The 24353-nt window shown below is 47.4% G+C and overlaps 1 protein-coding gene across 6 annotated transcripts in view; it reads left to right on the forward strand.

Moving 5' to 3' along the window:
- Positions 1-12021: 12021 nt before the first annotated feature.
- RDH13 (retinol dehydrogenase 13) overlaps positions 12022-24353 on the forward strand; it is a 39540-nt gene continuing 27208 nt past the window's right edge. For 4 of the 6 annotated variants that reach the window (XR_013975632.1, XR_013975633.1, XR_013975634.1 and 1 more), the window contains exons 1-3: positions 12022-12200; positions 13067-13185; positions 15097-15252. Coding sequence is in view for 3 of the 6 variants with exons in the window: in XM_080941949.1 (XP_080798075.1) it covers positions 12136-12200; positions 13067-13185; positions 15097-15252 (340 nt within the window). In the remaining 3 variants the exon portion in view is untranslated. Of the gene's footprint in view, positions 12201-13066; positions 13186-13557; positions 13592-15096; positions 15253-24353 lie in introns of those variants that run through there. The other 2 variants (XM_080941950.1, XM_080941951.1) reach the window with 2 other exon arrangements.

The following is a 24353-nucleotide window of genomic DNA, read 5'->3' on the forward strand; positions in this document are numbered from 1 at the left end:
GGCACTTGGCCTGAGGTGACTGGGGGCGGGGCTGACACGGTCTCTAGTGCGGGGGGGCAGGGTTGGCTGGAGGGGATCCCGGAAATTGTGTGTGCTGTTGTAACAACAGAATAATAACAACAGTTTGCTGTCACACTTGTTCACACGTGTGAGTGAAAAGCTCCTCCTTACCTATATCTTTGAGTCCTCCTTCCGCACTGGGGGCGGGGTAAAGGTAGGATTTCCTCTTGACTAGGGAAGTTAAGGTGCAGAGTGGTTGGGCCACTTGTTCCTACAGCTAAGTCACCCAGAGAGTGTCTGTGGAAAATGACTGTGTCCAGGGCCTTTTCCCTGGCTCCTGGGACACCTATTAATACTTGCCTTTTCCCTGGCCTGGCTCTAGATTCTACCTACCCTTCCTCTTCCAGTTTCCTTGGGACACTGCCTTCCATCACGCCCTGTGGAGCTGAGGGTTGAGACTTGTCTCAGCAAACAACTAGCACAGTGACCCTCAGCCTTCCTAATGCTGTGTCCCTTTAATGTGCCTTCTCATGTTGTGGTGTCCCCAACCATAACACTGTTTCATTGATCCTTCAAAACTGTAATATTCTACTGTTGTGAATCATGCAAATATCGGATATGCAGCATATCTGATATACAACCCCCAAAGGGGCCACACTTCACAGGTTGAGAATCCTTGACAAAGCTAGATGTGGTTGCTCACTCCTGTAATACCAGCCTGGAGACTGAGGCAGGAGGACTGCGTTGACTTTGAGGCCAGCCTGTGCTACCGTGTGAGACCCACCTGATGTAGCTCAGTAGGTACAGTGCTTGCCTAGCATACGTGGAATGCTGGTCATGGACACACACTGTGATCCCAGTACTAAGAAGGTTGAGGGGAGGACCATGAATTCAAGGACATTCTCAGATACATAGTGCATATAAGGCCAGCCTGGGCTACAATGGGCTGAAACAACAGGATAATAACAACAAAACACAAACACAAACAAAAAGTCGAGCACGGCTGACACATCCCTATATGAACACAGACACCTTTCTGAACATCTTGTTGAACACTGTGGTCCTCAGTGACCAAGCTGTGTACATCATTTCTGCCCCAAACCCATGATGACGGTGTCTCTATCTAGATGAGGAAACCGAAGGCCAGTGTTTTCAGATACTTGTCCAATACCATTTATAATAGCCAAGGTGTGGAGTCAGCTTAGGTGTCTGCAGATGGTTGAATGAATAAGGAAAACATGGTGTAAATACACTATGGAGTTCTGGTCAGTCATAGAGAAGAGATGGCATCTTGCCATCTGTGGGAGACTCAGTGGACCTAGAGATGTTCATATTAAGTAAAGATGTCGTTACGTTTACATTGTGTGCATGTGTGCTTGGTGTGTGTGTGAAGGTCAGAGAACAATGTCCACTGTGTGGAGACTGATATCATTGTCAGGCTGTGTGACAAAGGCCTTTACTCACCGTGCCATCTCGCTGGTTAGTGGATATAATGTCAGATTTGAAGCCTGCAGAACTCAGAGCAGATCAGGACCAATCCCTGGCCTCTCTCCCTCCTCTGCTCTGTAATTCCCATCTGGTGCACCCACTCACTAGCATTTCTTACCTGGCAAACCCCAACCTACCACAAGGCTTTTGCTCCAAGTAACACTATTCAGAGAGGCCTGGCTAATCACAGCTTTACAATGACGTCCTCATCTCTTCTTTGGTGTGTGTGTGTGTGTGTGTGTGTGTGCATCTGTGTGTGTATGTATGTGTGTGCATGCACACATGCTTGCTCCTATGCACACTTGTGTATGTGGAGGCACACATTTGTCACAGTATGTATCTGGTGAGGGGACCTCATGTATCAGTCCTTCCCTCCCGTCTTGTCTGAGACACAGTCTCTTTTGCTGTTCACTAGGCAGCTGGTCAGTATATCTCAGGGAGTTCTCTCTGTCTCCCATCTGTAGGAACACTGAGATTCTAGAATCACATTATTACACCCAACTTTACATGGGACCTGGGGATTTGAACTCAGGTCCTCATGCTTGCACAGCTTATGCTTTATCCCCTGAGCCACCGCCTCTTAAATACCATTATCTGTTCACTGGTTTACTTTGTGTCTTCTCTCCTTAGGATGTGGGCTTTGGCATCGCAAAGCCTGGGTGCTTAGATCACTACTGACTGTTTGTCCATGGCTGTTTTGAAAGGAGGCCCTAGCTACTGCAGACACCCTGTGAGAAGGGGTATAAGTCACCCTGAATGGTGTGGTTTGGCCACAGGATGGCCAGGAGGTGGGGATGGGCTGAAGGGGATCTGGAGGCTCAGGGCAGAATACATACACAGCAGTAAGGGTCTCTCTGTCTCTCTCTCTCGGCTCCTGCTAATGTCTTTAACCGTGTAACATAACCATGTCACAATTTTTCTGAGTTCTTGTGTCTGTAAGAGGTTAAAGGAAGGTTAGACAAACATGAAGCACATGGCTGTAGAAACAACCCAGGTTCAGAGTGAGAAGCCACCGCAGAAGGGCTCAGGAACCCAGCTTGAGACACAAACACAGGGACCTGGCTGAGCTGAGGCCCCTTCCTTATGTACCGGGATAAAAACTGTCTGAGATGGGCTTAAGAGAGGGCTCGGTGGTTAAGAGCACAGACTGAGTTCAAATCCCAGCAACCACATGAAGGCTCACAACCATCTGTAATGGAATTTGATACTCTCTTCTGGTGTGTACTTATAGATGATAAATCTTTTTAAAAAGAAAAAAAAAAACTGTCTGAGAAAGTTATTCGTTGTGATTCCCCGGACTAGGGTCTGAGGGAGGAGGTCTGAATCTTCTCTTTGTAGAGAGGAGGAGGAGACCCACCCACTGTCTACCCTACCTTCTGGTCCTTCTACCCACCACTACTTCTGGTTGTGTGCAGTGCATGTAACACTGGTAACACTGAAACCCGACTCTCCACCCTCATTCCTGAGCAAAGAGCTTTTCCTCCTTTCTTGGCAACAAAGGCAAACCCCTCCCTCTCTGAGCTGTAGTGAACTGTAGCTTTGGCTCCCACCTTGGCTAGCCTGACTCAGACGAACAGGGTGGAGGTTGTGTCTGGAAAACTCACCTGAGCAATCTCTCCCTTAAGAAGCCTTTCCAGCCCCATGCCTGCTCACCCAGCCATGGTGGGCCTCCAGTGAGGCTGATAATTCCCCACTGTGTCTTAGCTCTGTGTCTGCCCTGCTTCACTGTAGCTCTGGAGGTGGAATTTTCCTCTTTTACATTGGGATTCATTCTGAAGTATCAAATGTAGGGTTGATGTACTGACCCTTGTCACCTTCCTTAGTCCTACCCTCTCCACTCCCACCTCCTATTCCTTGCACGAGGAAATCCTTCCAGGGGAGAAAAGTCAAGCTCACATTTAAGGGGAGCTATGGCTGGCTATCAGGGAAGGTGGAGTCATGAAAGAGGGACTGGTTATCAGAAGTACATGTCTGCTTGAGCACAAAAGAACTTGTTCATTCAGGACACAGCTCCCAGCTGGCCATAGGCCTGAAAATTTGAGGTTGAGGCAAGAGGACTGAAAACTCGGTGTCTGCCAAGAGCCTGGACAACTTCATAGAAATAAATGAGTTAGTAGTACCATTACTTAGCAGAAGCACACCTGCCTAGAATCCCCTAGGGAGGGGCCGGGGTATGGCTCAGTGGTAGAGCCTCTGCCCGGAGTTCTTCAATGAGGGGCCGGGGTGTGGATCAGTGGTAGAGCTTGAAGGGGGACTTTGGTTCCTTTCTCTGTCTCTGTCTCCCCCCCCCCCTCTGTTTCTGTTTCTCTCTCCTCTCTTTTCCTCTGTCTTTGAGACAGGATTTCTCTGTGTAGCTCTTGTTGTCCTGGAACTCACTCTGCAGACCAGGCCGGCCTTGATTGAACTCAGAGATTCAGTTGTCTGTTTCCTGAGGGCTGGGATTAAAGGTGTGCACCACCAAGTTCTGGCCAGAAAATTTTACTATTTTATATGTATGGGTGTTTTGGCTGTATGTATGAATATACACCACATGGCTATACACAGAGGCAGAAGAGGGTGTTTGAGCCATATGGTTGTGAGCTCCTATTTTGGGACTGGGAATTAAACCTGAGCCTCTGGAAGAGCAGCGAGTACTCTTAACTGTGGAGCCATCTCTCCAGCCCCGAGAGAACCACCTTCTGAAAGATGTGCTCTGAAACAAACACACATCTTAAACTAAAAAGCAAACCAAACACTGGAGCACATAGCTTCACACGGAGGGGAGCTCTCTGGCAGAGGTGAGGTGACGGTGTGGAGAGGTAGGCAGGGCCCGTGGTTCTCTGGGGTGTACAGGGAAGACTTCCCAGGGTGGAGCCCAGAGTGTTGACCTGGATTTTGAGGAATGTGGAGAGCATTTTCAGTTGGGGAGATGAAATGGTGGATGAAACCTGTGAAGGTGGTCAAGGGAACAGCTGGGACTGAAGGACTCGAGTAGCTTTGGTCCCTGTGGCCGGCCAGCGGGGGATGTAGCCAAGTGGGAGAGCTCTGCTGGAATTCACCAGCTAGGGCTGGGACTGTGGTTTAGTGATAAAACACTTGCCTAGACTCTAACAACCAGGGTCTGGGGATATGTTGCTGTGGCTCGAGAATCTGCTTAGAATCCACCAATGGGATGGAGGACGTGGCTCAGACGTAGTGAGTCTGCCTAGTATGGACGAGGCTCTGGGTTCTATTGCTAGCACTAAAAAGGATTTTTTCTTTCTCTCTCTTTCCTTGTTTTTGGTTTTTTTTTTTTTTTTTGAAACTGTTTCTCTCTGTGGCCCTGGCTGTCTAGGTCTTACTCTGTAGAGGAGGCTGGCCTTGAACTCACAGAGATCTGCCTGCCTCTGCCTCCCAAGTGCTGAAACCACTGCTGCCCAGCTAAGGTGTTTTTATCTAGTCAGAGAATTTCTTGCATGCACACAACTTTTTTTGTAGGTAAATTCTTACTGTGCTATTCTAGTTATTCCGGAACTTACACATGGGCTACCGCCATGCTTGGCTGTCTTTTAGACTTATCCATCCCCACTCCCTTCCCTCAGCTCTGCCCAGGACCCACCTACCTGTCTCATTTCTGACTTCAAGTCTTCCTGTCTTATTATCATTAATAGCCCTTTGAGTTCCATTAGGTCTCTGAGCGTGCATCATTGCGGGGCCTCTACTTTAAGCCAGGCAGGCCTGGGTCTCACACAAGGAGTCAGAGACCAGATGTTCACTCCTAACTCAAAGCCAGGCCAGCCCGAGATACACAGTGAGTTCCAGGCCAGTCAGGGCCACAGAATGAGCCAGGTATGGTCACTGGGTCCTTCATGAAGCTTTGGGGCCAAGCAGGATGCCCCCAGAGTTACTTCCTGACAGTAGCAGCCTGAGAGGGGGCAGGGAGCAGTACCCTGGATGCTTGAGTGGGGCTCGGTGGCTCTCCAGAACCGGCCTGGCTGGCGGAGGGAGGTGGAGGAGCAGGTTGGTGGCAGGAACTGTTTGTTATTTGGGAGGGACAGAAGGTGAGGCCTGACTGAAACTGGAAGACTTGGCCTGCCTGGAGCAGTAAGCAGTGGGGGTGGCCAGACCTCAGTGTGAGAGCGCTTCTTCTTTTTTAAATTAAATTAATTTTTAAAAACTTACTTTACATCCTGCTCACTGCCTTTTAGAGCTGCAGACTTTCAGTTTCTTTCTCTCTAAAATGGGTGTAATTCTAGTAGCACCTGCCTCCACGGCTGCCCGGAGGGCCTCCCTGTGTGGTTGATAAGGCAGGTAAACAGCTTGGGTCATGGTTAAGTAAGTGCCAGACAACAAACAGTTCAGTAACCAAGATGCCATGGCGTGAGTGAGGAGCTCTGTGGACAAGCATTCTACTACCTGCTTTAATGATTCCAGCCTCAGTTTCCCTCCTACTCTCTCCCTCCCCTTCCCTCTCTCCTTCCTCTCCATTTTTCTTCCTTCCTTTCATTTTTTTGACCTCAGATTTGCTGTGACATTGAACTTCCATTCCTTCCACCTCTACCTCCTGCTGTTGGACTGTACGGTGCACCTCTATGCCTGACTGTGCAGTGTTGGGAACCACACCTAAGACCTCATACATGCTACATAGGTTTTTTTTTTTCTTAACAAAGGTACCTAGGCTCTTGATCTGAACTTTAAAAAAAAGACTTTTAAGATTAATTCATTGATAACGCTATACACATCTTGAGTGTACTTGCCCCCTAAGCCATCTGCCCTTTTCCCCCTCCAAACTCTGCTTTCCTCTCCCCCACCCATCAGGCAAACTTTATGCTGCCAGGTATTCTTGGCATGTGGTCTTCCACTGGGATGTGGCTGTCCCCATCTATCAATTGCCAATAGTCATCTAGGAGGTAGGACTTCACACCCATCTCCCAGATTCATGCTGCTGTTTGGTCTGACTTGAACTTGCAGGTCTTGGGCATGCTGTCACAATCACAGTGAGTTTATACATGCCACTTATCTGCCCAGAAGTCACTGTTTCCCTGGAGACATCTGAAGCTTTGGGCCTTACACTCTTTCTGCCACTGTTCAGCAGTGACCCGTCGATGTCAGAGTCAGGGTTGCTCTCTGTTTTCTCCTGTTCTCTGTGCCTTGGCCAGTTGTGAGTCTCTGCTGTAAACAAAAGTTTCTCTGCTGAGGAGAGGCTTCTGTGATCTTTGAGAGCTGTATTCTGTGTCTCCATATTGTCTCTGAATTGTTTGGTTTTTTGTTTGGCTGGCCTTGAACTCACAGAAATCTGGCTGCTACTGCCTTTCGAGTGCTGGGATTAAAGGCATGTACCACCATCCCTGGACTCTGCTCTGAATTTTTTTATGGCTATTTATTCAAGATGTTCCCTCTCCAAATGTTTATTAAGCATTCGTTCTATGCCAGGTATTGTGGTATGTTTCAGAGACAGAGTTTTAAACAACCACAGAGTAGCTTTCCTTCAGTTCAATGCTGGTGGGGACACATGCATTCAGAAGACCCCAGGTCTTATCTTGCTGCTCAGAACACAACTGGAAACTCACAAAGCATTGGTTTCTAGAACTTTCTAGTGTGTATCTGAAACTGTGACAAGCAAGTCCATGAGTCCACGGGCAGGGGATGGATGACTGCTCAGCTCTTACCTTGGGACCCAAGATGGCTGTTCCACCTGCTGCCATCATAGCTGTCTTCCAGTCGGGAGAAAGGAAGAAAGGAATGAAGAAGAAGAAGAGGAAAAAGGGGGACTGTTCCAGTGCGAGCTCGAGTACCATGAGCAAGGAGAGAAGAGTGGATCCTGGGGTACATTAAACACATGTCGCTCTACTGTCCTTCAGTCCATAGTCTAAATCTGAGCCTGAAAGACCTATGACAAAACCACACACAAGCACACACATGCACATGCACTCACACACACTCATGCACACTCATGTGCATACAATACATACACACATATACCCACACTCATACACTCACATGCATACAATATATGCACACACTCACATACTCACATGCACACACACACACCACACCACAGAAAAACAAAAAGCAAAGTGAGCCAACAAACACCTTCTCTTTCATGAAAACTGTCATCTTGCTCATGACCCTTCATTGCTCAAAATTCCTCTGTGGCTCCCCAGTACTCTCCAAGCCTTGCAGTGTGGTCTTGAAGCCATAATCTAGGGTCTTTTTAAAACTGTAGCCTCGTCTCTTCCATCTCTGCAACCTCACCTCAGAAATCAGGCTGCCCGTCCCCCTCAGACACATCCCCGTCTCCTGCTTTTTGCCTAGTTCTTCTCATATTTGGGGCTCCCTTCCTGGGCAGTGATACCCTGCCTCCTTGCCCCAGCCTCCTCTGCTCTCTCCGGTTGCCTCCAGCCTATCTTTGCCCAGGCTGTGGTCTCTCCTTTTCTGCCTTTCTTCTTTCCATCTCCACTCCTCCTTTTGTACCCACCCTTGGTTCCTCCATCTGTCCTCTCCCGTCTCTTCTCTGGGTCATTAGAACACTATAGGTTACCATGCTAGGTTTTCGAGGTAGCTTAAAGGGGACAGGATACTGAGGTCAACAGACTGGACTGTTTGTTTCAAACAGGCAGGGGCTGATACAGCAGGGGTCTGCCTAAAGGGGAAGGGACGTTAACACAGCTTTAGGTAGCCACAGGCTAAGTTGGTAATTCCTCCTGAAATTGTCCAGACAAGGCCATTTTGTTTAGAAGCTGCCCTGCCCAGCTATCAGGATGCGGGGGATGGTGGGAGACTGAGTTTGGCAACTCAGTGATGGGAAAGGGTTGGAGTTTCAACATAGGACCTGGTCTGGGTCTGACAAGAGTTTGTTCAAGGTTTATTCTAACGAGGTGGATTGATAAACAGAATGTTTTACCTGCTGTGGCCATGTAACAAATGCCTCCATCATCCAGTAGCTTCAAACAAGGACTGATCTAGGGGCTGAGGATCGAGCTCGGCCGGTAGAGTGCTTGTCTGCCATGCATGAACAAAGCTGTGGGTTTGATTCTCAGTACTGTGTTAGATAGGTAAGTTTTCATAGCACTTAGAATGCCCAGCCAAGAACCATAGTGTTAGCAAGTTAACACCTCTTTTAGGCTCCGCCCAACAGTTACCTAGCAACAGCCAGCTGGGAGCCTGGCTTCCTATAAAAGGACTATTTGGCTTTTCTCAAGCTCTGACTCCTGCCTCTGGCCTCTCCCTGTCCTCTGCCCATTCTCTCTCCATGTGTTCTTGGCCAGCCTCCTCTCTCTCTCCTGCCCCCTCTCTGCTTTTCTCTGCTCTTTTTTTCTGTCTCTACTCCTTTCTCAACTTCCCTTCCCATGCCCCTAAATAAACTCCATTTTATACTAGACCCATCGTATGGCTTGGTACCTTGGGGGTGGGGATGCCTCAGCTAAGGCACCCCCTTCTGCCACATTATACCATGCTTTAGAAAACATATTACCAAGCACTGTACAAACCAAATGTGGTGAGTAGGGTGGGTTGGAGGCAGGAGAATTAGGAGTTCAAAGTCATCCTCAGCTACAAAGGGAGTCTGAGCCACACTGTTTCAAAAACAAGTGTTGTAGGTGGAGAGAGGGTAAAAGGGATAGAGTGAGAGAGGTAGAGAGGAGGTGAGGGAGGGTGGGAGAGACTGCGAGAGACCTTTACTGGGTGTCTTAAAGCTTCTGCACTGGGGAAATCAGGGGACCCTATGGGACAGTACACAGTGTGTACCAGTATATTCTTGACATCAACTTTGGCAAAGGGTGTACAGTCAACCTGAAGTGCACAAAGACATTCTATCCACCTTGGGTGTGTCTGGGAATTGGGTAGGAGGCCTTCAAAAGCAGGACTTTGCTTGCATCTTTGTAATAACCATGTTCCTAGCCAGCCATGCTCTGGAACTCACTATCAACAGGTTCTTGTAACACAAATGCCTTCTTGTCATTTTTTCAAATTGCATGGTAGGGGCTGTCAAAATGTGGTCCTCTGCTTGTTTTCTAAATAAAGCTTTATTGCAACACAACCGTACTGGTTTGTTTATGCATTGTCTGTGGAGGAGTGTCTGCAATCCTAGAGCAGCTGAGAGGACTAACTAGCCTTCTCAGTGGAGTCTGTCCTAGGAGTAGATGATTTTAGGTTGAATGTACTCAAAGTTGTCCTCAACTACACAGTGAGTTAGAGACCAGCTAGACTACAAGAGGCTCGGTTTACAAACAAATAAACACTAAAACCAAAACTGTAGTCACCATTGTGGCTCATTGGCTTTCCGTTTTCTCCGTCAGATGAAACACTATGACCAAAGCAAGTCAGGGAGGAAAGGGTTTATTTGGCTTACAGTTCCATATCACTGTTCATCGTCTCAGGAAGTCAGGACAGGAACTCAACCAGGGTAGGAACCGGGAGGAAGGGGCTGATGCGGAAGCCGTGGAGAAGTGCTGCTGGCTGGCTTGCTGGCTCTCAACATTCTTACCCTCGAAGCTTCCATGGATCATCCCACTAAGCGCTCAACACTCAAAGACTTTTCTAGCCCAAGAGTTCCTTTCACAATCCTCCTCGACACATAACCAGGTCTGTCCCAGCAACACCCAATCCCCGGTGTCATTGCTTCCCTGGCATCGGAGCCTACTTCTTCAGGACTCTGGTAAACACTGAAGGCCAGCCTCAGGGACAGAACAACTGCTGGACTCTTTGATCCTTGGTAGACAGTCATTGTTGGACTAACTGAACCACAGGCTGTAATCTATCCTAATAATCTTTTTCCTCCTCAACTTGCTTCTGGTCATGGTGTTTTATCATAGCAAGAATAACCCTAACTACGACACCTCCTCACATTTATGGTAGATGAAGGCGCTCAGACATTTGAAAAACACTCTTTTTAAATGAAAACTTATTTATTTACCTTATGCGTGTGAAGTTGTACCTGTTTGAATTGCCTGAGAGACATTTTTGTGCAGTGCCCGAGAAGGTCAGAAGAGGGTGTCTGAGCCCCTGAAACTGGAGTTAGACATGATTGTTGGGTGCTGAGACCTAAACCTGGGTTTCTGCAGGAGAGGCAAGTGTTGTTAACCACTGAGCGACCTCAGCCCCAGGAGAGTGGCCCTTTGTTGTCACTGTCAGGGAAACTGTGTGGGCAAGGACTAAATTCAGTAACTGTGTGCGGAACACAAGACATGCTAAGTAATTGTTGCAAGACATTGTGAGTGAGCTCACAAGCGTACACTAAGGCGTTGTGAGTGAGCACTCACAGAGCACACTAAGGCATTGTGAGTGAGCTCACAAGTGCACACACACTAAGGCCAGTTGTTCCTTTTCTTTTGGAGTGACCGATCATCTCCTAAGCAGAACTCCTTACAGAGGAATGTCTGGGTCAACAGTACACACGGCTCATCCTGTGACAAGTGCCTGACTAGACTTTCAGGAACACTGGATAATTGACTCCCACCAACAGGGAGTTTCCCCTGATCTTTGCCAACACCGAATATTTATCATAATTTTCAATGTGCCAATCTGTCAATTGAAAAATACTATCTTGTTTTGTCTTCATCTTCATGAAGACAGATCAGATGTCAAGTGTGCTGGGACATTTTCTAGCCACAGAATGCATTTGCCCATAGTCTGTAGCTTTTTCCTAATTTTCTTTCTTTCCTTCCACCTGTTCATCTGTCTGTCTTCCTTCCCCCTACCCCCTGCTTTTAGACAACAATGCTTCAGTATGTTTTAAACACATTACTCTTTCTTTTGGTGTGTAAGTCTGTAGGCACACACGCCATGGTGGAAGGTCAGAGGACAACTTTTGGGAGTTGGTTTACCTTTCCACCATGTTCTTGGGATCAAACACAAGCTGCCAAGCTTGTGTGACAAGGGTCTTTACCCCATGAGTTGTGTTATTTTAAAGACAATATCCAATGGTCCGGGTCCCAGCTTCCTCCTTCAGACCCCAAAACCCATACCCCAGGCTTTCTTTCTTAGACACAAGAGTCCAGATCATACCTTCCTCCCTCAGACCCAGGGATCCAGGCTCCACCTTCTTCCTTCCTCAACAAGGCCTTTGCAGATTATTTAGAGGAGAAAAGTCGTGGTTCATTCTACAGGGGCTCACTGTCTGGAAATGGAAATGCTTGGTACCAAACTATCCGTTGTCATCCATCTATCTATCATCTGTCTATCTATCTATCTATCTATCTATCTATCTATCTATCTATCTATCTACTTCCCAGGGAATATTTCTCTGCATGGACCTGGCTGTCCTAGAACTCCTCTGTACACCAGGCTGGCCTCAAACTCATGGATTTGCCTGTCCCTGTCTCCATAATGCTGAGATTAAACGCGTGCACCATCACCATCCGGGTATTTTTTTGTTTTAGTTTTTTTTTAAAGCCCAACTTCCAGGGCGCCTTTGGACTGATAGAGTGTGACGACATTAGATCTGGTAGCTGACAATGCCTGTCAACCTCGGCCGCGCCACATCTCCAGAAACTACGTTTCCCAGCATTAAGTGCGCCGTAGGCTTGCTTTCTAAAGCCCCGCCCCCATATTCCCCTCCCCCTCCAAAAGCCCGGGTCTAGTGGCCGCGTCTTTCCTCTTCCACGCTGCGCGAGCGCACGTGGGTCCCTGTGCATCGCGTTTGTCCGCGGAGTGTCCTGGAGTGCAGATCCATTGACACTCCAGCCTGAGATGAACCGCTTTTTGCTGCCGGTGTCCATAGCGGGCACGGTGATCGGCGGCACTGTTCTGCTCAAGTGAGTCTGTGCGTCTCTGCGCGCTTGGTGGGAGGCCTACGGCAGGGGAATGCCAACCGAGGCCAGAGAAAGATCCCTTATCCTCCGTCTCCGTCCGGATTCTTCACTCACTCACTAGTGCTGCCTTTCTGGGACGAGCTGGAGGAGGGCGAGTCACCTCTCCAAGGTCACCCAGGGAGAAAGAAGAGTTGGGGCTTGGATCTTCTGCTCATTTTGTCTCTGGACCACTCTCTACGTTTTCTCTCTACCCTTTCCTCTCCTCCCGACCTGTTTGCCTCCCTTTCCCTCCTTTCTTCCCTTTCCTCTCTGTCCTCTTCCTTATTTCCTTCCTTGCGTTTTAAAAACTGGGTGTCACTATGAAGCCTTGGTTGGCCTGGAACTCATTATATAGACCAGGCTGATTTTGATTCACAGAGATCTACCTGCCTTGGCTTCTTGAGTTCTGGGACCAAGGACGTGTGTGTGTGTGTGTGTGTGTGTGTGTGTGTGTGTGTGTGTGTGTGTGTGTGTGTGGTGTGTGGTGTGTGTGTGTGTGTGTGTGTGTGTGTGTGTGTGTGTGTGTGTGTATGATCGCTAACGGCCTACATGAGGTGCTTTTTTTTTGTCTGCATGTATGCGTATGCCATGCTTTCGGAGATCAGAAGAGGATGTTAGATCCCGTGGAACTGGAGTTGTTTTGTGTCACCATGCGGGGCTCTGGGAAGTGATCCTGGGTCCTTTGTAAGAACAATCCTTTTCTGAGGCCATGACAAGGACTCCATGTGTTTTGGTTTTGGTGATGGGTGTGAGCTTACAAGTGGTTTACCCTAACTCAAAAGTCCAGGCATGAGGCAGACAGAACTCACTGTGTTGTTTCTCACTGTCAGGGACTATGTTGCTGGTGGGGCTTGTCCCAGCAAGGCCACCATACCAGGAAAGACTGTTATCGTGACAGGAGCCAACACAGGCATCGGGAAACAAACTGCTTTGGAGTTGGCTAAAAGAGGTAAGACCTGCTTTGGAGTTTTGAAGAGTTATGTGCACATTACTGTGTATGACAGCCTTGTTTAAAATACCTCAAAGGCATACGTATTCCTGGCGTTGTTTTGCAGACAAATAAATGGAATATGGCTCATCCGTAAAGTGTGCTAAATGAAAAAAAGGCAGACACAAAAAAGACTACTGCATAATTTTGCTTGTTAGAGTAGCCACATTCTTAAAAAATGCCACAAACAAAACCATTTTTATTATGTAGTGTGTGCATGTTGGGGTGGAATGGGGTTTGAGCTTGTGTGTGTGTGTGTGTGTGTGTGTGTGTGTGTGTATGTGTTGTTCAGAAGACAGTGATGGACGCTGGTTTTCTCCTTTCACTATGTAGGTCCTGGTGTGAACCCTGGTCCTCAGACTTAGCAGTAAGTGCTATGACCTCTTGAGCCAATTGTGAGCCCTAGTATCTGTATCTCTTGATAAGTTTGCTTAATTCTGTGTGTATGGGGGGAGGTGGGTACACACATGCATATGGATGTGTGTGATTGTGGAGGACAGAGGACAGCCTCTGGTGGCATTTCTCAGAATAACAGTAGCACATTGTCATATATCCTTCAAATGTTCCCATCTTCCCACGTGTTCCCCACTCACCGCTCCCTAGCCCCAGGAAACCTGTGTCTTTTCCCTCTTTGTGGATTTACCTGTTCTGGATATTGTATGTAAATGGAAGTATGTATGAATTTTGTGTTTGACTCACTAAGTGTAGTAGTTTCAAGATCTGTTCACCATGTCACTACATTGATGGCTGAATTGTATGCAGCTGCATAGATAGACTGCAGTTGGTTTATGTATTGATTAGTTGGTGGACATCTGCTATTGTGTGTGTGTGTGTGTGTGTGTGTGTGTATGTTGGGATTGAACCCAGGGCGTCCTGTTTGTTAGGCAGGTGGTCTACAACTGAGCCACAGCCCAGTCCCTCGCTGGGGGATTCTAGACAGGGGCTCTACTGCTAAATTACATTCTCAGCCCTGTTGTTACATTTTGAGACAGGTTCTTGTAGATTTATGTTCAGGCGATACATGATTGGACAGTGGAGAGGTAGGCGGAAAAAAGGTAGGAAAACGGAAGAGGAACAGAGATTGGGGGAAGAAATCAAGATGAAGCCGGGGAAAGCAGACCTGGATCCTGGTGGCTGTAACTGGCAATAGGTAGACATAAATATTTAAGGGATTCTATAGGTCTTTATCCCATATAGAAGGGCAGTTTGTGTCTTTGTCTATTGGATGTAATCTTATTGTGTAGAGGGTTTGTGAACTGCGAATCTATTATATAAACACATTTGAAAAGTTACTGGGCTTTGAAGTGATGTTTGTGATTGCGATGGAGGAAAGAAGACGCTGGGGTGGTAATTCCACCCTGGACGGAGGCAGCAGGGCAGGCGGAGTGAACCGCCTGTGAAGGGAATGGTGTGGAGGGGGCATCATGCGGACCAAGTAACAGAGTCCGTGTGCTCGGCGCCACACTAGAGCAACATCCGTGGAGTGAGACCGCGGGGGCCGATACATTTTTTTTTTAGAAATTAAAAAAAAAAAAAAATTTTAAGGTTAAGCCTTTTAAAAATATTTACTGTAACAGGTTCTTACCAAGTTGCCTAGGCAGGTCTTGAACTTACTTCGTAGCATAGATAGGTCTTGAATTTATTTTGTAGCCTAGGCAGGCTTTGAACTTGCAGTCCCCCTGCCTCAGCCTCCAGAGTCACTGCCATCTCCAGCCTACAGCACCAAGCCTGCTAAGAATTGAGTTTCCATCTTTTGGCTGTTGGACATGTTACTAAGAACAATTGTGTACAGGGTTAAGGTGGGTGAATGCTTTTATTTCTGTAGGATGGATGTGTAAGCTAGGTGTGTTTTCTTTTCTTTTCATGTTCCAGGAGGCAACATCATTCTCGCCTGTCGTGACATGGAGAAGTGTGAGGCGGCTGCAAAGGACATTCGTGGAGAGACCTTGAATCCTCATGTACGTGCCGAGCACCTCGACTTGGCTTCCCTCAAGTCCATCCGAGAATTTGCAGGGAAGATCATTAAAGGTAGGCAGTTGGACATTGACTTTTCCAGCTGGGGTTGTGGCTTCATGCTAGCCTCTGAGGTACCTAAAGCCTGTAAGTTCTGGAGCAAAGGCTGGCCAATGGGGCCGTCATGGCAAAATGCAGCCGCCACCTGCTTTTCTGTTGTCTTCATAAGATCAGCTGTGCCTGCCTATAAGAGTTGTCACAATCTGGCTGTGGACTATTGGCACTCCCTCAAAGTAGGAGGGAGTAGTGGTTAGCGTCGGTTCATATGTTTGAATGCTCGGTCCCAGTTATTAGAACTGTTTGGGGAGGATTTGGAGGTGTGGCCTTGCTGGAGTGTCATTGAGAGCAGGCTTTGAAGTCTCTCAGTTAGTCAGATAGAAGCTCCCAGCTACTGGCCAGCCCCATGCCTGTCTGTCTGCTGCCATCTTCCCACTTTGACGGTCATGGATGCCAACCCTCTGAAGCTGTAAAGCCTCCGATAAATTCTTTCCTCTGTAAGTTGCCCTTGGTCATGGCATCTTATCATAGCAATAGAAATGTAACTAAGGCAGAAGGGCTAGGGAGGGTCATTGGGCCCTCCTCTGAGCATCTAGACACTCTTCCCAGACATATGTAGATAGTTTTGCTCTAATGGTACATGGCCTCTGGGTCTGGGGACGGGACTAACTATATATATGCTGGGGATGGTGAACTGAGAGGGGCTTCATCTATGTGGCCAACACACAGACCTTCCATACAGCTTTGGGGTTACTTAAGCTGTTGCCTACAACCATTTACCCAGTAAACTAATGGGTTTCCCAGGGTCAACTTTGGTGGAATGGGACTTTTGTTTGCCACTGAGACAATAATTAATAATATTATTATTTTATCGTAAAGATTTTTTATTTCTGTGTCTGTGTGAGTGCCCTCAGATACCGGAAGAGGGTGTTGGGTCCTCTGTAGTTGGAATTACAAATGGTGTTGGAGCTTTTGATGGGGGTGCTGGGAGCTGAACTTGGGTCTTCTGGAAGAGTATCAGGTACTTTTAACTACTGCGCCCCTAACTCTCCAGCCCTTCTGTGGGACATTGTGAGGAGGAAGAGGAAGTAGACATAGTTTGAGGGTTTGGGCAGCTTAGGCCTCTCATGTTCATCCTAGTAGAGGCTCCTACTTTTTCCAGAGCTAGTAAAAGGATCTCACTGGATCTAAAGTGGCTGCTCCGGCCATTTATGGTGAACACTCCTTTCCCTGCTGTGGATCTGGGCGCTTAGTCTGGGTGGCGGGAGTAAGGAACTGTAGTCTGGCTACATTTACCTCTTACTCTTTCAGAGGCTGGACATGCAGGGCACTGGCAGATCCTGTGTCTAGTGAGGCCTCACTTCTGGGGTAGCATCATGGCTCTGTCAGTTCTGGAGGGAAGGGAGCCTCTTTAGTGAGTGTAAATCTAATTCTGAGGTTCAGAGAGCCAGGATCCAGATCTCTTCTATGTGTGTATGTGTGTATGTATGTATATATGTATGTATGTATGAGTTTGTATGTGTGTATGTATGTATAAAGCTATGTATGAGTGTGTATATGTATGTATGCATATATAAAATGTATATATGTATGTGAGTGTATCTGTGTGTATGTATTTATGAATGTATGTCTACACACACACATGTGCACGCACACACACATGCACACATACACACATATACACAGTCCGCAAGGAATTGGCTCACACAGCTGACAAGAGACCCAGGACTTGCAGTGCATCCAGTTCCTGTCCAGAGGTTGCAGGCTCCGGACTGCTTTGAGTTCAAAGTCAGAAGAGCTGACGCTCAAGCTCAAAGGCCTTTGCAGGGAAGAATTCTCTTTGCTCTGCAGAGGGTCATTTCTGTGTGGCTTCTGAAGATTGGATGAGGCCCACTCACATTAGGGAGGGCTGGCCGCTTCACAGTGTGTTGGTGTGAGTGTTAATATCATTCAGAACATGATTTGGTAATGTTTGACCAAATATCTGGGCATTCTGTGGCCTAGCTATGTGGACATTTTAAATGTTCCATCTCATCCGATCCTACCACATTTATTGTATATGTACGTGTGTGTATGTGTAAATGTATATAAATTTATATGTATAATTTACTGTATATGTGTATACATTTAGTGTGTGTGGCATGTGAGAGTCAGAGGACAGCCTGCAGGAGTCAGTTCTAATCTATCTTTACATGGATTCCCAAGGGTCGAACACTAAGGCTTGGTATCAAAAACTTTACTCACTGAGCTCCAAGCTGTACTACCTTTTTTCTTTGAGGTTAAAAAAAACTCTCCCAGTGTGTCCCCTCACATAGATCTACCTGCCTCTGCCTCTTGAGTGCTGGGATTTAAGGTGTGAGCCACCACACCTGGCTCTTTCCCCATCTTAACTCATGTTACACACAACAGCTCCCTGGGTCACGAGTTCAATGTGGATGGACCAAATGGTGGGGATGTGTTACAGTGATTAAACACACATCCACAGTGTGACTGGGAGACAGGAGTCAGTGGAGGATGGGGTGTGGGCCAGAGTGCTGCAGTGCAGCTGAGTGAGGCTGTGCTTATTTCAGAATCACTGTGAAGCTGGAGGGAGAAGGGCAGGGTACCACTCATCATCGCACCAGGCTTCTGCGGATGCTGACAGTGATGACTCAGGGTTCTACGTGTGCTGTAGGAGGGCAGTGCCGGGAGCTTTCTTGTGAATGCCCTGGATAATCCTAGGGCTCTGCTGGCAAATTCTGTATTTCTGTCACAATGAGGGGTGACTCACCCCTTTGTTTCCTTTCAGGTGATGTCAGAACTGTCACATGTCAGTGTTTTGAGTAGGACCATAGCTCTATCTTGAAGCAACTGTGCAAAGCGTGCTAGCTTCCCTATGTTAGTTGACTTATTAAAAAGTATTCATGTATGGCGGGCAGTGGTGGTGAGCGTCTTTTCACTCCTGTACTTGGGAGGCAGAGGCAGGGGAATCTCTAACTTTGGAGTCATCCTGGCCTACAGTGTGAGTTCTAGGACACCCAAACTACACAGAGAAACCCTGTCTTGAAAAAAACAAAAACAAAACATGGCCGGAGAGATGGCTCAGTGGTTAAGAACACTGACTACTCTTCCAGAGGTCCTGAGTTCAATTTCCAGCAACCACATGGTGGCTCACAACCGTCTGTAATGAGATCTGATGCCCTCCTCTGGTGTGTGAACAGCAACGGTGTACTCATACACATGGAATAAATAAATAAAATCTTAAAAAAAAAGCCTTACTTAAAAAGAAAAAAAATTTATGTGTATAGGCATTTTTATTACATGCATGTATGTGCATCAAATGCATACATTGCTTGCAGGGGCCAAAAGAAGGCCTCTGGAGCTGGAGGTACGGATAACTATGAGCCAGCACGTGTTGCTGAGAATCAAACTCAGGTCCTCTGGAAGAGCTGCCAGTGCTCTTAACCTCTGAGCCATCTCTTCAACCATTTGTTAACTTTTAAGTTGTAGTTACTGTAATTATCTGTCTGTCTATCTATCTCATCCATCCATGCATCCATCCATCCATCCATCCATCATCCATCCATCCATCCATCCATCATCCATCATCATCCATCCATCCATCCATCCATCCATCCATCATCCATCCATCATCCATCCATCATCATCCATCCATCCATCCATCCATCATCCATCCATCCATCCATCATCCATCCATCATCCATCCATCCATCCATCCATCCATCATCCACCCACCTACCCACCCACCCACCCATCCATCCATCCATCCATCCACCCACCCACCCATCCATCCATCCATCCACCCATCCATCATCCATCCATCCATCATCCATCCATCATCCACCCACCCACCCATCCATCCATCCATCATCCATCCATCCATCATCCATCCATCCATCATCCATCCATCCATCCACCCATCCATCATCATCCATCATCCATCATCCACCCATCCATCCATCATCCATCCATCCATCATCCATCCATCATCCACCCATCCATCCATCCATCCATCCATCATCCATCCATCCATCATCCATCCATCATCCATCCATCCATCATCCATCCATCATCCATCCATCATCCATCCATCCATCCACCCATCCATCATCATCCATCATCCATCATCCACCCATCCATCCATCATCCATCCATCCATCATCCATCCATCATCCATCCATCCATCCACCCATCCATCATCATCCATCATCCATCATCCACCCATCCATCCATCATCCATCCATCCATCCATCCATCATCCATCCATCCATCATCCATCCATCATCCATCCATCATCATCCATCCATCCATCATCCATCCATCATCCATCCATTCATCATCCATCCATCATCCATCCATCCATCATCCATCCATCATCATCCATCCATCCATCATCCATCCATCCATCCATCCATCCATCATCATCCATCCATCATCCATCCATCATCATCCATCCATTCATCATCCATCCATCATCCATCCATCCATCATCCATCCATCCATCCTTCCACCCACTCATCCATCCATCCATCCATCATCATCCATCCATCCATCCATCCATCCATGTATCCACCTATCAATGTATGCATGTATGTTTCTATCATGTATCTAATCTATCATCTATGTATCTCTGCATCTCTTTCTCTTTTCTGTCATGTATGTATGTATTGTCGTCTGTCATCTGTGTATCTGTGTATGTATGTATGTACCTACCTGTCTATCACGTATGTATGTTTGTATGTACCGTCCTATCATTTGTGGGCACAGATGTACCATAGCACACATCTGGGGGTTAGAGTACAACCTGCAGGAGCAGTCGGTTCTCATGAGGGTCCTGGGGATCAAACTCAAGTTGCCCGGGTTGGCAGCGGGCTCATTAAGCCATGTCAGTGGCCCTAGCTTTTTGGTACTCTTCTGTGGCTATTTTAAAGCATGTAGAAAGCAAACATGTATGCATAAATTAACTTATCACCTTAACAGAATACCTGACAGAAATCATAATGGAGGAGTTTATTCTGACTCACAGTTTAGGGGCGCAGTCTGTCATGGCACAGGGAGGCATGGCTGGTAGGCCAGAGCACTTTGATTGGAGGTGGTATGAGCTTTTAACACAGCTTGTTCTTCTGGACAGCTTGGTGGATCGGGAGCAGAAAGGTCAGGCAGGAACCAGAAGCATGCATCTCCTTTAAGGCCTGCCTTCAGTGACCTACTTCAGCTAGCAGGGCCACAGTACCAAAGATTCTGCAAGTTGCTGAGATAGGGGCCCCAGCCACTGTCTCAGCGACATATGATCTTTATTTTGTGTGTGCTCACAAGTGGGCATGCATGTACCACAGTGCATGTGTAGATGTCAGAGGGGTTGGTTCTTTACTTCCATTATGTGGGCTTTGGGGCTCGAACTCATAAACTCAGGCTTGGCAGCAAGTGCCTTTACCTCCTTAGCCATTGCCCTTGCCCCTTTTGAACTTTGAGACTGGCTTTCTGAGCTATGCTGGCCTTGAACTTGTATGTAATCTTTCTCAGTGTCCTGAACAGCTAGGATTACCATCCTACACCAACCACTTCTGGCTTTTTTTCTTGATACACGTGTTCTACATTATTTATCAAGTGTGTTTGTGTATGTGTGCACATGTGTATGTGTGCACGTGTGCCATGACATCAGCAAGCACCTTTGTTCACCAAACCACTTCTCTAGTCCATTTGTCCCCTGCACAGCTACCTTTGATGAGTTCTCTTTAAAAAATGTTTAATTATTTTAATTGTGTGTATATCTATGGGTATTTGATTCCTCTTCCCCTGAAGCTGGGTTGTAGGAGATATGAGCCTGAGGTGGGCGCCGAGAATCAGACTGAACTGTGTCTTCTGCATGAGCTGTTTGTACCTCAGCCACCAAGCTGTCTCTAGCCCAAGAGAGTTTAGTTTTATTTTATCAAAATAAAACCACTTCTTAGCCTGAGCAACCTCCTATGGTTCAAACTTACTGATGAAGTAGGAGAGTTCTCTGTTGTTTGGTTCTCAGTCTTGCTGGGATGTTGATTTCAGGAAGGTAGTAACCTTGGCTCTCCTGTCCACCCTGTATTTCCAGTGTCCAGTGGCAGGTGCTTAGAAATTACTTGTTGATTGACTGGTAATTACATGGTTCTATTGGGCAGGCATTGTTATCCTTTTTTTAAAAGATTTTTTTTAAAGATTCTGTTTATTTATTTTGTATACAGCATTCTGCCTGCATGTATGCCTATAGGCCAGAAGAGGCTTGTTACAGATGGCTGTGAGCCACCATGTGGTGGCTGGGAATTGAACTCAGGACCTCTGGAAGAGCAGTCAGTGCTTTTAACCGTCGAGCCATCTATCCAGCCCTGTTATCCTTTTTTTTTTTTTTTTTTTTAAAGATTTATTTATTTATTATATGTAAGTACACTGTCGCTGTCTTCAGACACACCAGAAGAGGGCATCGAATCTCATTACAGATGGTTGTGAGCCACCATGTGGTTGCTGAGATTTGAACTTAGAACCTCTGGAAGAGCAGTTAGTGTTCTTAACTGCTGAGCCATCTCTCCAACCCTCAGGTTCTAGAATCACCTAAAAGAGAAGCTTCTGGGTACATCCATCAGGGAGTTTCCAGATTCAGTTAATTGTGATTAGAAGACCCACTCTTATTTGGGCAGCAGCAGCCTGTAGGCTGGGGTCTCAGACTGAGTCAAAAGGAGAAGGAATTTCTCTGTGTTGGGATTAAAAGCCTGTGCCATTAGGCCTAGCAAGACTTATTTTATTATTTATTTATTTGTGGTTACTTTATTAGTGTGTGTCTGTACGTGTGGATACAGGTGCCTGCAGAGACCAAGAGAGTGCAAAGGGTTCTCTGGAGCTGGAGTTACAGGTAGTTGTGACTCCCGATGTGAATGTTGGGAACTGAAGCCCGCTCCTCTGCAAGGGCCAGCCGGATGTGCTCTTAACCTCTGAGCCATCTCTCATCCCTGAGACAAGGTTTTGCTTTAAGACCCTGGCTGGCCTTGAACTTGTAATCCTGCCTCAGTTTTCTTGGTAGCCTGAACTACCACCTGTGGCTTGGAGCTTGTGTTCTTCATTGGTACCCTGTATTCCACTCACCCACTGACTGAAGAATGAGATCCTGGTTCACACCTCTTAGGTGCTAGACACCTTATCTCCACTGACAGTATCTTGGAAGTGTTATGGACTCAATATGTCTCTGTGGGGGAGGCTCTGACTCTTAGGATCTCAGAAGGTGACCTTGTTTGGAGATAGGCTTTTTGTAGAGGCTATAGAGGTTATCAAGTTGAAGTGAGGTCATTAGAATGGGCCCTAGGTCAGCATCCCTGGTGTCTTCATTTTGAGAAACTGGGTCACAGAGGGTGGTGCACAGAGGGAAGATGATGGGTGGTGCACAGGGGGAAGATGATGGGTGGTGCACAGGGGGAAGATGATGGGTGGTGCACAGGGGGAAGGTGATGGGTGGTGCACAGGGGGAAGGTGATGGGTGGTGCACAGGGGGAAGGTGATGGGTGGTGCACAGGGGGAAGGTGATGGGTGTTGCACAGGGGGAAGGTGATGGGTGGTGCACAGGGGGAAGGTGATGGGTGGTGCACAGGGGGAAGGTGATGGGTGGTGCACAGGGGGAAGGTGATGGGTGGTGCACAGGGGGAAGGTGATGGGTGGTGCACAGGGGGAAGGTGATGGGTGGTGCACAGGGGGAAGGTGATGGGTGGTGCACAGGGGGAAGGTGATGGGTGGTGCACAGGGGGAAGGTGATGGGTAGAGTTGGCCATCTGTTTGCCTAAGCTTGGGACAGATTCTCTTCCTCAGCCCCAGCTGGACTAGCTCTTGCTCAGGTCCTGATCCTGGCTTTTCAGCATCTTGACTATCCATTTCTGATTTTTTAAAAAGATTTTTTTTGGGGGTGTAGGGGTTGGTTTTTCAAGACAGGGTTTATCTGTCTATCCTGGAACACACTCTGGAGCAGGCTGGCTTCAGACTCACTGAGATCTGCTTGCTGTCCTCTCCTGAGTGTTGGGAGAAGGTGTGTGTCACTGCTGCCAGGCTGAGATGTATTTATTTTTACTATATGTGTCTGAGTGTTTTCCCTGCATGTATTTATGTGTACCATGTTCATGCCCGTTACACAAGGAGGCTAGAAGGTGTTGGATCCCTTAGAACTGGAGTTGTCAACAGTTGTGAGCTACTGTCTCACTGAGGGTTTCTATTGCTGCAACTGAACGCGATGGCCTGAAGCAAGCCGGGGAGGACAGGGTTTATTTGGCTTATATTTCAGCATTGACGTCATTACTGAAGGAAGCCAGGACAGGAACTCACACAGGGCAGGGACCTGGAGGTAGGAGGAGCTGATGCAGAGGCCATGGAGGGGTGCTTACTGGTTTGTTCCTCTCAACTCACTGAGCCTGCTTTCTTATAGAACTCAAGACCACCAAGCCAAAGATGACACCACTCACAATGGGCAGGGCCTTCCCACACTCACCACTAATTAAGAGAATGTCCTACAAGTTACCTATCTTATGGAAGCATTTTCTCAACTGAGGTTTCCTCCTTTCAGATGATTCTAGCTTGAGCCAACTTGACATAAAACTACCCAGGGCAGCTACCATATTGGTGCTAGGAACTGAACCCAGGGACTCTTCAAATCCAGCAAGTGGCGTAACCACAGCTCCAGCCCCAGGTTCTGTTGTTGAAGTTGCTTGGCTTGTAGCATTTTAGAATGTTCAGGGTCCTCTTTAGGAGCAATATGTGTGCACACCTAACTCCAGCTCCTATTTATTTGTTTTTAAACAAGCTGTCCAGCCCAGGTTGTCCTTGAAGTCCCTATGTAGCCTGATGACCCCAACCTTCTCATCCCCTACCTCCTCTTGTGTGCTTGGATCATAGGTATTTCCACAAGAGTTGTTCCCCGTGGTACTGGGGATGGAAGGCAGAGCCTGGTGTATGCTAGACAAGCAGTGTACCAGCTGAGCCGTATCCGCAGTCCGAGGACTTCACTTTATCTAGATTATCTCTGTGACAGTCTTACCTCCAGTCAAGGTTATGTGTTGAACTAGGGATCAGGCTCAGTACGTGGGTGTACAAGTATGAGGCTGCTCACATCATGGCTG

This window comes from Micromys minutus, assembly GCF_963924665.1.
Source record: "Micromys minutus genome assembly, chromosome: 30".
NCBI lineage: Eukaryota > Metazoa > Chordata > Mammalia > Rodentia > Muridae > Micromys > Micromys minutus.